Genomic DNA, 13,849 nt, shown 5'->3' with positions numbered 1-13,849 from the left:
AAAGGTTAGATCAGGTAGAAATAGCTTTTTACAATTGCAGATTGCGACCTTGTATTGCTGTTTTTGCTCATTTTGGAGTTGGGAATAAAATATAAAATGTGTTTCAAAAATACAAAAACGGTGCTAATCACCATCCATTTTTGTGGGCTTTTCCCACACAGTATTTTGCTTAACATCTCTTATGTTTCATACGAGATGTTTCAAAGAATGAAAGAAGGCAAATCAACACAGAGCTGGGACAACATGAGAGTTCAGACTGTGTTCAACTGTGGGCGGCAGAGAATTATTCAGGCTTCAGAAGAAAACTGAAATTTATAAAAGGTTTTAGTTACACTTACAGTTTCACCATCATCGCTTTGTTTACTCAACCTTCATTTTTAACTGTTTTTTTTTTTTTTTTTTTTTGTAGAAGTGGCATGATTTATGAGGGATCTGGAAAAGTGTTCACATCAGTCACTTGGCTATGACACCAGAAGGTCTAAGGTCATGAGAAGAGTCCCTGTTATCTGTTCTGTATTATAATGGAGCAGACAGACAGCTATGCTCAAGATTATGCTGATGCATATACAAGAAGTACTTTTTAAACAACCATTTTAATGGGCTAACGTTTAAGCCAAATAATTTTAGTAGGGCTGTCAAATGATTACAATTTTTTATCAAATTAATCAGAATTTTCAGTGGATTAATTAAGATTAATCACTATTTGCAATTACACCTGAATCCTAACCATTTTTTTTTCTGAAATGCATACCAAAGATAAATAACAGGACACAGATACATAATTTTCATGTATTGACTCATCAATATGTGGTTCTTTTTTTCTGAATTTCAAAAGTTTAACATTTACTTAGATCAAATTTACCTGAGCAGTATATCAAACCATGCCATTTAACTACAGATAGTGTAAGAGTTTTAGGTGAACCAGTGGTTAAATATAGCCACATATCTATGAAATTATGCATAGAGAAACTCGAAAGAATGAACTCAGAAACACAAACATGTGCGACCATCACATAAGCAGCACTCTGAGCACTCTTGTTTTTGGGAGGTGTTCATTTGCTCTGCCACAATACTTTAGGATCGATATTTTCACGTTCTGAAGGCTTCAAGTGCCAGTAAATCCAAGTAAAAATGCATATGCTTTTCCAAACAGCTGTAATTTTCACTGCATTGCATGTAGGCGTTCTGCGCATGCACAGTGTGAAACACAGGACGCTATAACAGGAAGAAGCTCCAGCGTATCAACTACCAAAGTCGTCTCTGTTTATCGAGCTTGGCATGAATGTATTTGAGAGTAACTGGGGTAAAACCTTAAGCTTCTTCAGTGTTTTCGTTGCGGCGCTCGCCGCTGTTTTTTACTATCTTGAGAATTCAGAGATCGACGAGACTTTCCTGACCTGAATAATTGGTCACACTGCGGATTCATGAAATGCGTTAAAAAATTTGACGTAATTAACAACAAACAACTAATTAACATCGTTAACACGCCATTTTTGACAGCCTTAAATTTTAGATGATGATTCATGTCTTATTGTAAATCTTGTTGCATACTTTCATGCATTGTAGTCTTTGAAAATGGCTTTGGTTTCATAAAATAACTTGTGTATAGTATATGTTTACAACGACCTCAACAGCAACCTGTTTTTATTTACTTATATGTGTTTGTAGGTCAGCTGGACAATGTTATAGCCGGGGGGGGGGGGGGGGGGGGGTTAAGATGATTCCAAGGGCCTGACGAGGGAGAGGGGGCCCGAACATGATTTCTACATGCTGTTCACGGGGCCCAGAAACCATAGCGGCGCCCCTGGATGTAGTCAACAACGTCACATTTGAGGAATATTGTTGTTAGCATTGTGTGTCCACACAAAATCAACATAAAATAAATATTATAATCTGTCATATTAGGATTTTATCTGTAGCTTTTGAATTGTGTTGATGGCCAAACTCGAGGTAACTGATAGCACAAGTCTAAAAAAAGTCAGCAGGGCTCGAGACACATTCCTGAAGCACCCCTTGCCTAATCTGTCTTTTGTCAGACATGCTCATTGAGAGAAGCGATAAGGTCTGAGCACACATCTATATCTGGGGCATAGCTCTTGAATAAACACTCGGGGGATATCTAGGACTTAATAACCGCTCATCCTCCAGAAAACTCTTTCTAAACTTCTATTTAGCAGAGGCATCAGTCATGTTTGCCAAAAATCAGAAAGTTTGGAAAACACGAGCTTTTGTTTGAAATGAAAATTCTAAAGAGTCTAGAGAAAAGGAATGAATTATTCATTTAAGGAGGAGTCAGAAAGGTGGAGCATGAACTAGCTAAGCAAGGAAACGCTTCACTCAATCTGTGCCAGCAGAGGCTTTATTTATTTTGCAGATAAATAAATGAAAGACAAGTTCATTTAACTTTGTCCTGTTGTTCTTGTTGAGGTAAAAACACATAAAAAACAAGAAAAGTGTATAGTTTACAGTCACATTACCAAAAATATACTTTAATATTAGTATATTCTTTAAGTCTTTCCAATATGCCCAGAGGGACTGAAATGAATTGGACTGTTATAGCAAAATGTAAAATACATAAAGTATTTTATACATAATACAGTACAATATAACCACACGGTAATAATATATAATGAATCTGAGAATAAACAAGCTAAACAAATTTACAAATGATCAAGTGTAAAAGTTCTATACAAGGACTGGATACTTAAAAAGAATTAAATAAACAAACTATTAAAAGCGTTAGTGAATTCTATTTTTATGTCAGTAAAAGTCACATTAAAAAATGCATCCCAATTCCACAAAAATAAAAAATAAAGCAACTATTTTCAGCATTGATAATAATAAGAAATGTTACTGGAGTAAATTGCATTAAAACACAATATTACGGTTTTACTTTTAATTTTAAATTTAAATTTAAATTTTAGAAATGCAGCCTTAGAGAGCAAACACGTGTGTGTGTGTGTGTGTGTTTATTACTAACATTAATATATGGATAAATTGTACAGATAATGGCAGTGGATAGGAAGGGTTTTCCATCTCTCAGTGATACACCAGGTCATGATAATTCTAGTACTTAAAGTGCTCTTGATATCTTATGACCCAAGAGTTTTGAACTGTAGTGTAGTAGATCCAGATCAATAGATAAAATTCATTGCAATGTTACTGAACTGATCATGTCACGATAGGTATTGGGGAAAAACACAACGAGAGGGTAGATCCAAATGCAGGTAAGGGTTTTATTTAAACAGAGGGGTAAATACAAAATAAACAGTCATGAGAGACAAATCAAACAAAAAGGGAACCGGATGAAACGGGGAACTCGGAAGAATGGAAGGTAGAGGAAGTCTGGTGGAACGAGAGAATGAGACACATAGGGTAAGACAAAGCAAGACTGATGGACCTGAAACACAATGACATCAGACAAGGACTCCGTGACATAGACTAAGACAGACTGGGTATTTATACACAGAAGGATAATTGGGAAACAGGAGACAGGTGGGGTGAACAATCAATCAGGTAACAAGGAGGAAGGTGACCATATAAGGGAACAGGAAGTGATCTGGGACAGGCACCGTGAGAAGGAGGACATCTAGTGGAACCCCGGGGAACAACAACCCAGACACTGTGACAGTACCCCCCCTCTACGGAGCGGCTACCAGACGCTTAAAGACAAAACATGACACAGAGACCAGGAGGGAGGCGGACAGGTGGAGGCTCAGGGGGAGGGACGGAGGGCCAGAAAAGGAACACATGGGGGACAAACACCAGAAATGATACATAAACCCGGGAGATCAGGAGGGAGGAGGACCGGAGGAGGTACAGGGGGAGGGACGGAGGGCCAGACTAAACTAAAGAGAACAGACAGAAACAGAACTCAAAAAACACAAAACATAAGTCCATGAAGGACATGTTGAGGCGTCCACTAGGACGGAGCAGATGACCACCACAGCCGTGTGGTCAAGGCCAGAGCCCTCCAGGGCGGAGCGGAAGACCACCACGTCTCTGTGGTCGAGGCCGGCGTCCACCAGGTCGGAGCAGAAGACCACCACGTCCTCATGGTCATCACCAGAGTCCCCCAAGGTGGAGCGGACGACCACCACGTCCTCGTGGTCACCGCCAGAGTCCCCCAGGGCGGAGCGGATGACCACCACGTCCTCGTGGTCACCGCCAGAGTCTCCCAGGGCGGAGCCGAAGACCACCACGGCCTTGTGGTCACCGCCTCGGGAACTGTAACGGACACCGCCTCGGGAACTGCATCGAGCACCGCCTCGGGAACTGCATCGGGCTCCGCCTCGGGAACTGCATCGAGCACCGCCTCGGGAACTGCATCGGGCTTCGCCTCGGGAACTGCATCGGGCTCCGCCTCGGGAACTGCATCGGGCACCGCCTCGGAAACAGCATCGGGCACCGCCTCGGGAACTGCATCGGGCACCGCCTCGGGAACAGCATCGGGCACCGCCTCGGGAACTGCATCGGGCTCCGCCTCGGGAACAGCATCGGGCACCGCCTCGGGAACTGCATCGGGCTCCGCCTCGGGAACTGCATCGGGCTCCGCCTCGGGAACTGCATCGGGCACCGCCTCGGGAACGACCTCGGCCTCGGGAACAGCATCGGGCACCGCCTCGGGAACGACCTCGGCCTCGGGAACAGCATCGGGCACCGCCTCGGGAACTGCATCGGGCTCCGCCTCGGGAACAGCATCGGGCTCCGCCTCGGGAACGACCTCGGCCTCGGGAACAGCATCGGGCACCGCCTCGGGAACAGCATCGGGCACCGCCTCGGGAACTGCATCGGGCACCGCCTCGGGAACAGCATCGGGCACCGCCTCGGGAACAGCATCGGGCACCGCCTCGGGAACAGCATCGGGCACCGCCTCGGGAACTGCATCGGGCACCGCCTCGGGAACGACCTCGGCCTCGGGAACAGCATCGGGCACCGCCTCGGGAACTGCATCGGGCTCCGCCTCGGGAACAGCATCGGGCTCCGCCTCGGGAACAGCATCGGGCTCCGCCTCGGGAACAGCATCGGGCACCGCCTCGGGAACTGCATCGGGCTCCGCCTCGGGAACTGCATCGGGCACCGCCTCGGGAACTGCATCGAGCACCGCCTCGGGAACTGCATCGGGCACCGCCTCGGGAACTGCATCGGGCACCGCCTCGGGAACTGCATCGGGCTCCGCCTCGGGAACTGCATCGGGCACCGCCTCGGAAACAGCATCGGGCACCGCCTCGGGAACTGCATCGGGCACCGCCTCGGGAACAGCATCGGGCTCCGCCTCGGGAACAGCATCGGGCTCCGCCTCGGGAACTGCATCGGGCTCCGCCTCGGGAACTGCATCGGGCACCGCCTCGGGAACGACCTCGGCCTCGGGAACAGCATCGGGCACCGCCTCGGGAACTGCATCGGGCACCGCCTCGGGAACTGCATCGGGCACCGCCTCGGGAACTGCATCGGGCTCCGCCTCGGGAACTGCATCGGGCACCGCCTCGGGAACAGCATCGGGCTCCGCCTCGGGAACTGCATCGGGCTCCGCCTCGGGAACTGCATCGGGCACCGCCTCGGGAACTGCATCGGCCTCGGGAACAGCATCGGGCACCGCCTCGGGAACTGCATCGGGCTCCGCCTCGGGAACAGCATCGGGCTCCGCCTCGGGAACAGCATCGGGCTCCGCCTCGGGAACTGCATCGGGCACCGCCTCGGGAACTGCATCGAGCACCGCCTCGGGAACTGCATCGAGCACCGCCTCGGGAACTGCATCGGGCTCCGCCTCGGAAACAGCATCGGGCACCGCCTCGGGAACTGCATCGGGCTCCGCCTCGGGAACAGCATCGGGCTCCGCCTCGGGAACTGCATCGGGCTCCGCCTCGGGAACTGCATCGGGCACCGCCTCGGGAACGACCTCGGCCTCGGGAACAGCATCGGGCACCGCCTCGGGAACTGCATCGGGCTCCGCCTCGGGAACAGCATCGGGCTCCGCCTCGGGAACAGCATCGGGCTCCGCCTCGGGAACTGCATCGGGCACCGCCTCGGGAACTGCATCGAGCACCGCCTCGGGAACTGCATCGAGCACCGCCTCGGGAACTGCATCGGGCTCCGCCTCGGGAACTGCATAGGGCACCGCCTCGGAAACAGCATCGGGCACCGCCTCGGGAACTGCATCGGGAACTGCATCAGGCTTCGCCTCGGGAACTGCATCGGGCACCGCCTCGGGAACTGCATCGGGCACCGCCTCGGAAACAGTATCGGGCACCGCCTCGGGAACTGCATCGGGCACCGCCTCGGGAACTGCATCGGGCTCCGCCTCGGGAACTGCATCGGCCTCGGCCTCGGGAACAGCCTCGGGCACCGCCTCGGGAACTGCATCGGGCTCCGCCTCGGGAACAGCATCCGGCTCCGCCTCGGGAACAGCATCCGGCTCCGCCTCGGGAACAGCATCGGGCACCGCCTCGGGAACTGCATCGGGCACCGCCTCGGAAACAGCATCGGGCACCGCCTCGGGAACTGCATCGGGCTCCGCCTCGGGAACAGCATCGGACTCCGCCTCGGGAACAGCATCCGGCTCCGCCTCGGGAACAGCATCGGGCACCGCCTCGGGAACTGCATCGGGCACCGCCTCGGAAACTGCATCGGGCACCGCCTCGGGAACTGCATCGAGCACCGCCTCGGGAACTGCATCGGGCTCCGCCTCGGAAACAGCATCGGGCACCGCCTCGGGAACTGCATCGGGCTCCGCCTCGGGAACAGCATCGGACTCCGCCTCGGGAACAGCATCGGGCTCCGCCTCGGGCACCGCCTCGGGAACTGCATCGGGCACCGCCTCGGGAACTGCATCGAGCACCGCCTCGGGAACTGCATCGGGCACCGCCTCGGGAACTGCATCGGGCACCGCCTCGGGAACTGCATCGGGCACCGCCTCGGGAACTGCATCGGGCTCCGCCTCGGGAACTGCATCGGGCTCCGCCTCGGGAACTGCATCGGGCTCCGCCTCGGAAACAGCATCGGGCTCCGCCTCGGAAACAGCATCGGGCACCGCCTCGGAAACAGCATCGGGCACCGCCTCGGGAACTGCATCGGGCTCCGCCTCGGGAACTGCATCGGGCTCCGCCTCGGGAACTGCATCGGGCACCGCCTCGGAAACAGCATCGGGCACCGCCTCGGGAACAGCATCGAGCACCGCCTCGGGAACTGCATCGGGCTCCGCCTCGGGAACAGCATCGGACTCCGCCTCGGGAACAGCATCGGGCTCCGCCTCGGGCACCGCCTCGGGAACTGCATCGGGCACCGCCTCGGGAACTGCATCGAGCACCGCCTCGGGAACTGCATCGAGCACCGCCTCGGGAACTGCATCGGGCTTCGCCTCGGGAACTGCATCGGGCACCGCCTCGGGAACTGCATCGGGCTCCGCCTCGGGAACTGCATCGGGCACCGCCTCGGAAACAGCATCGGGCACCGCCTCGGGAACTGCATCGGGCACCGCCTCGGGAACTGCATCGGGCTCCGCCTCGGGAACTGCATCGGGCACCGCCTCGGGAACAACCTCGGGCACCGCCTCGGGAACAGCATCGGGCACCGCCTCGGGAACAGCAGCTGCCTGTCTCCTCCTCCGCCCTCTACGATGGGGAGTCGGTGGCGTTGAGTCGGCCATCTTGTGCTGTGGTGCAGGGCTGGCGGCCATCTTGGGCTGTGACGCTAGGTTGGCGGCCATCTTGGGCTGTGGGGCTGGGCTGGTGGCCATCTTGGGTTGTGGGGCTGGGTTGGCGGCCATCCTGTGCTGTGGGGTTGGGCTGGCGCCCATCTTGTGCTGTGGGGCTGAGCTGGCAGCCTTGTCTGGACACTCTGGTGTGGTTGTTGCATTCCACTGGGCACGATGGTGCAGGTAATTGGTAAACCCCCAAAAGTCCAGTATCTCTAACCCCTTCATCTCCCATGAAGGTAAAGGATCATCCAGGCAATTATTAAATAAATCCTTTAGTGCTGCATCATTGTAACCTAGCCCGACTGCCATAGTCCAAAACAATTGCGCCAGGCCACCCACCTCACTTCCCTCTTGATGAAGGGTGATTAAGTTCTGGTATCTCCCCCTCCGTTCCTCCATGGTGGCTGGGGAACCGATTCGAAATCCCACACCGCTGGATCTAGGCATGACGGAGTCCTTCTGTCACGATAGGTATTGGGGAAAAACACAACGAGAGGGTAGATCCAAATGCAGGTAAGGGTTTTATTTAAACAGAGGGGTAAATACAAAATAAACAGTCATGAGAGACAAATCAAACAAAAAGGGAACCGGATGAAACGGGGAACTCGGAAGAATGGAAGGTAGAGGAAGTCTGGTGGAACGAGAGAATGAGACACATAGGGTAAGACAAAGCAAGACTGATGGACCTGAAACACAATGACATCAGACAAGGACTCCGTGACATAGACTAAGACAGACTGGGTATTTATACACAGAAGGATAATTGGGAAACAGGAGACAGGTGGGGTGAACAATCAATCAGGTAACAAGGAGGAAGGTGACCATATAAGGGAACAGGAAGTGATCTGGGACAGGCACCGTGAGAAGGAGGACATCTAGTGGAACCCCGGGGAACAACAACCCAGACACTGTGACAGATCACTGCTATGAAATATGAGAAAAAATTTAGATACTCTTTTGGTTAACAACAAAGAGCAACTATACTGGAGTAGTTATGCATTGATATGGAATTTGCATTAAGTTAAGATAAGTTGCATTAAGTTCATTAAGTATAAGTCACTGTTTGTTGATTCGGGAGCTGTTTTGACAGATTCTGTGTACAGCATTCATCAGACCGATTCAAACAAGTAACTTCTGTGAGTGATTCATTAAAAGAACTGACTCAAAATATCCATTTGATAGTGAATCAGACTACACAGGGCACAGAGTTCGTTTTGGGATTTCATGACGTGCCTTTTTATGTATGGGTGCCAAAACTTGGCTTTTTATGATTTCTTGGAAACTGAAAGGGACACTACAACTGAGTTCCTGTTTAAGTCTAAAGTTCTAAACAAATACATTTCAACCACCCTCAAAAACTACCAAGCATTCTTAAGTGCTTTTTAAATGTCTCCTAACCAAGAGCAGGTCGACTCAAATCGTCTGCAAACAATTATAGAAATCTGAGATACAATATCAACACAGCTGGCTAAACCTGAGTGATCAGCAGAATCACTCAAAGGGAAGTTTTTGTTTTAATTCAGTAATTGCATCCGTGTGGTCTACGTATGCTTTTGTGTCATATTTTGTATAAGTGTCAGATATTTGTAGGTATTCCAAAAAGGAACTGATGAAATTAGTATAACCTGGAGCTTAAGTAGGAGTACACCACCGTTCAAAGGTTTAGGGTCAGTAAGATCTTTTTTTTATGAATAAATACTTTATTCAGCAAGGATGCATTAAACTGACCAGACTTACCATTTTCAATGTTATAAAAGAATTATATTTCAAATAAGTGAAAAAAAAAAAAAAAAAAAAACCTTTTTGAAATGAACTTTATATTCATTAAAGAAACCTGAAAAAATTTATCAGAGTTTCCACAAAAATAAACAATATTAAGTGCAACTGTGGACCTCGAAGCTTGTTCTCACGTGAAAACAAAAGTACACTTGACTCTCAGTTTTCTCCCACTCTCTCTCTGTCTGTCTCGCTTTCCCTTTCTCTTGATTGCAATCAGTGTAATGTTAAGTTTAGATGTTTACCACATGGGCGCTTACCACAAAGTCTTTAGAGGGCTGTTATGAAGGCATTCTCAGTGACTGTGTGTTCCCTTCAGCCTTTATAAAGAAGCACAGAACCTTTCTGTGAATTAATCGACATTGGCTCTGCTTTACTTCTGTTGCTCTGCCTGATTTACCACAGCTCTGTGCAATGATTCGTCAATTGGAAACTTCCCAGTATGCCTCAGACAATGACGGTACCAGAAGCTAGTACAACCCACTATAGAAAGAAAGCACATTGTTTTACGAGTACATATCAGAATTGTGTGATCTTTTAAGTAAACTGTCGGCCCCCATGTCCGGTTACTGAACTCTTCCACAATAATGTTCCAGTGGATGAAGATATAAATGTAAGTATATAACTGTCTAAACTGTGTCTCAATTACATTTTAAAGTGTAAACAATTCAAAAGAATTTGGGGTTAATAAGTTTAAGTGCTTTTCAAGAAAGTCTTTATTGGTTCATAAAGACATTTATTTGATGTAAAATACGGTACAATTGTGAACTACTACAATTTATTACACAGCTCTGTGGAATGCTCCATACTGATTGGTCAGTCATGACCTTCAGAGGTGTGGCGTTCCTTGATAACAACTGGAAAAACCAATGCAAATATTGGGTGAAATTATTAATATTTAATTGCACTATTATTATGTCACTTTTCAGCAATTTATGAATAGAAGTGTATTTTTCCCATTTTATCCTCACCCCGTTGACCATCTCGGATATTTTTTGTGTCCCTAACCTTGTTGTTGCGCATTATTTGTGCATAAATGCAATATCTGTTGGCAGCTTACTAGGTTTGAAAGCATATGCAAATGCAGTCCGTGATTAGCAGTTAGCCTCCAGCATTGGAATAATCTCTGACCCAACACTAGCATGTCAAAGACCCATCATAACCCCTTTCCTAGCACATATCCCAAGGTACTATTGAGCAGAAGTCTGTCTAAAAGAAACATGATGTGACTGCAGATATAGATCACAACAAATTTATAAACATGATTTTTGAATCTATGCTTATCTACCAGTTTGTCCTGGGACATGCTGCTCTAAGTACCACTTTGTTTACCTCAGTGTAATGACCATTCACAGTGTCATCACTATCTCTTCCTCCATCTCTATAATGGCCAAAACAATCAAATATCAGACAGTATCCACTAGGCTTTACAGTCAAATGCATGAGAGAAGTTAAAGTAGCACACAGAGGGGAATATTGTTGGGTGACTTTGTTTTTATACGTAGTCTGTTGTGTTCATAGATTTTTTGGGGAGAGCGGGGTGGCTGACATAACAGTTTGATTTGAGACAGCAGAGTAAAGTGTATTGATTTTTATTGCTTTTTATGGTTTATTGACATTTATTGACATTCTTATGATTTATTTATCTATTTGTACCCAACTGAACAGTGTGTAGAGCTTTCAATTTAAGATAGTAACTGTGGTAAAACACTTTGTTTGCTTTTCCTGATGGTCATAATTGATATTATGCCCATAACTGCACAAACATCTTCATGACTAGGGTGCCCAAATGTCTCTCAGTCTTCAAATTCCAGTGGCTCTTTTATTTTCTCTTGCACGCACAAATCACACACACACCATCCTGGAACTGACTTCACTAAAAACATGTTATGCGTCTTACTATGGTCATCATTTCCTGTAGCTGTTTACAACAAAGTCGTCACAAAGACGAGGGATGATCAGCAGAAGCATCCATTGTGAGAATTTTATTATGAAAGTGTCAAAGTTTGAATGTGAATGTGTCAGTTTGTTGCAGATTTAATGTTAAGAGTCTTCAGAGTGTTTGGGAAAAGAGGAGGGAGAAGTTACTCATTTGTTTCTTATTCAGTTCCCTTTCAAGAACAAAAAATAGGCTTTTGTGCAATTTATTAGGTTCAGCAATTTTTTGTGATTTTGAAAAATGTGTGTGAATGAATTGTATGCAGCAGTGCATTTTACTCTTCTCTGTACATTAAGGGGGAACTTTTAGGGGGGAAGTGAATTTTAGCACATAAAAGGTTCAACCCAAAGGTTGCAAGTTCAAAACCTGGAAGTGGTGATCCATGAGTCACTACCATTGTGCCGTCAAGCCAGGCACTTAACTCCAGATTGGTCTGATCTGACACTGTGCTGCGAGTTGCTTTGAATAAGTGTCTGTTAATAAATAACAGTTAATAATACTTAAGTTGAAGGTCTCACATAGTCAAACATTTGACTAAAGTAAAGCAGTTTTCTCCAAATTGCAGCTTATTCTGTGGGCAATCTGTGGCTAGGACCAATAGAAAAGTATTTTTATTCTCTGCAAATGGGAGATGCAAATGGTCAGATCAGTAATGCAAAAAAACTCAATGGAAAATCTCAGAAGGAATTCACTTTCTTGAACATTGTTCTGCTGACCTGAGCCACATCCTCCGAACCACAGATCCCTTCGGACATGTGAGGACTTTAGCCCAAATTAGTAGGTTAACTGAATCCAGATGTCGCCCCGGCAATAGCCATTACTTCCACTACTAAATCATTCCATTCCTGAAGGAATGAGAGTCAGACATCTACAATGAATTGCTTGCTCTTATTGTTAACCACCCTCGAAAAATTGTTTCTTTCATTCTCTGAGAACTTTCACACGTTCTGGAAAAAAAAAATGCACAAAATGTTTAGTGGTTGTGAACTTTTAAGAGTTGGTTCTTTAGTATCTGTTGATTATAAATAAAGATTGTAAAGAAAAAAATGAGTCGCTGGTATTTCCTCCGAGAAAAACAAGTTTTATGAATTTTGTCTATGTTGTTTAGTGTCTGGAGCTCATTGAGTTCTGCTGCATGTCTTTGCGTGCATAAGTATAATTAGCCTTCCGTCTGAAAGTATGTTTATCACGTACATATGAACGTTCAACAAATATCTCAGTCCAAGAACTATGTTTATGTTCTGTGTGAATGTTGAAATCTGTAAAAAGCCTGGGGTCCAGCAGTTGGAGGCAGCTAATGAAAATGTTACTAATTTATTTGTATATTGATTGATTGATTTATTGATGTACGCCTACCATTAATAAGTTCAGTAAGAATTCTCTCTCTCTTTCTAAAAAAAAAAAAAAAAAAAAACATTAAGTTGGAGTAAAAACATAAAGCTGTATTACTTTTTGACTATTTATTTATTTTAAATATTTATTTATTCCTATATTTTATTAAACCAATGCAGCCTTGGTGAGTATAACACTTTTCTTTCAACTACATACCAAAATCTTACGGACCCCAAACTTTTGAACAGTACGATATTTAAAATCCTAAAATATTCCAAGATTAATTTAACACTCGTTCTTAATACCTCATTTTATTCCTTACTACGCTCCTATAAGCCATTTTATTGCGATCTAATATGACTATAAAAAAGAACCGTTCAAAACCGCTTCAGTGCGCTACAACAGCAAGCCGTGAGTTATTTTTTACCAGCTCTCATTGCTTTGCTCTATTTGATTTAATCACAAAACCCCAGTTTCATCCGTAGGCGATATCACAGCTGGCTGGCTAACGTGAATAAATGTATTTACACAGTTGTGGCAGGTTGTCTGAGCGTGTTCCCTCTGATACAGACATGAGTAACGAGTGCCGTTACGCTATCAGACCTCTGTCGTTGACCTCTGGATGACCCTAACCGCTGGCCGCGGCTCCGTCTCTCACCGCGGCCATTCCAAATGTTCATCTACGCCAAGACGAACTTCACACTCCCTTAACCTGTAGATCCAAATCAGCCTACATGCCTCTCTGCTGCAATATAGCATGTGCTGTTTATTTTGGCCCTCGTCCAAACAGCCAGACTAGTCTAAAGGAATCACACATAGCAGTAATTCACTCTCCATAGCGAGTATCCCTTTTTCTGAAAGCTGTGCTGATAAGTGACCATATACAGTACAAGACACACTGGACTGACAGGAGTCTGCTTTTCAAATAAATAAAGAGCGACGTCAGAGCTGTTGAAATGTGCAGTTGCTTTTGCTGATAAGTGAGTATAAAGACACTGGATGTGTGTCTGTGGTTAGTCAGAAAGGGAAACTGGATCAAGAGTGTGTGCATCTGCCTGTCCGGGGTTTCTTGTCTGTGTTAGATTTATGTTGAATGGGAACAATAA

At 46.8% G+C, this 13,849-nt stretch overlaps 1 protein-coding gene across 3 annotated transcripts; it reads right to left on the bottom strand.

Moving 5' to 3' along the window:
* Positions 1 to 3,222: 3,222 nt before the first annotated feature.
* Positions 3,223 to 8,611, bottom strand: LOC128021170 (titin-like). Of its 3 annotated transcripts, XM_052608193.1 has the most exons (3): positions 5,900 to 8,611; positions 4,634 to 5,269; positions 3,223 to 4,591 (listed from the first exon to the last, which is right to left on the bottom strand). In XM_052608193.1, exons 1-3 carry the CDS (start codon positions 8,141 to 8,143, stop codon positions 3,923 to 3,925), a joined length of 3,549 nt encoding a protein of 1,182 aa, XP_052464153.1. In that variant the 5' UTR covers positions 8,144 to 8,611; the 3' UTR covers positions 3,223 to 3,922. The 3 variants fall into 3 exon arrangements, with proteins under 3 accessions (XP_052464153.1, XP_052464135.1, XP_052464144.1); XM_052608175.1 differs by having other exon boundaries at positions 4,634 to 8,611; XM_052608184.1 differs by having other exon boundaries at positions 4,910 to 8,611.
* Positions 8,612 to 13,849: the final 5,238 nt, after the last annotated feature.

This window comes from Carassius gibelio, chromosome A1, assembly GCF_023724105.1.
Source record: "Carassius gibelio isolate Cgi1373 ecotype wild population from Czech Republic chromosome A1, carGib1.2-hapl.c, whole genome shotgun sequence".
In the NCBI taxonomy this organism is placed as follows: Eukaryota; Metazoa; Chordata; class Actinopteri; order Cypriniformes; family Cyprinidae; genus Carassius; species Carassius gibelio.
The sequence above is the reverse complement of the archived record's forward strand: the minus strand, read 5'-3'. Positions and strand labels throughout refer to the sequence as shown.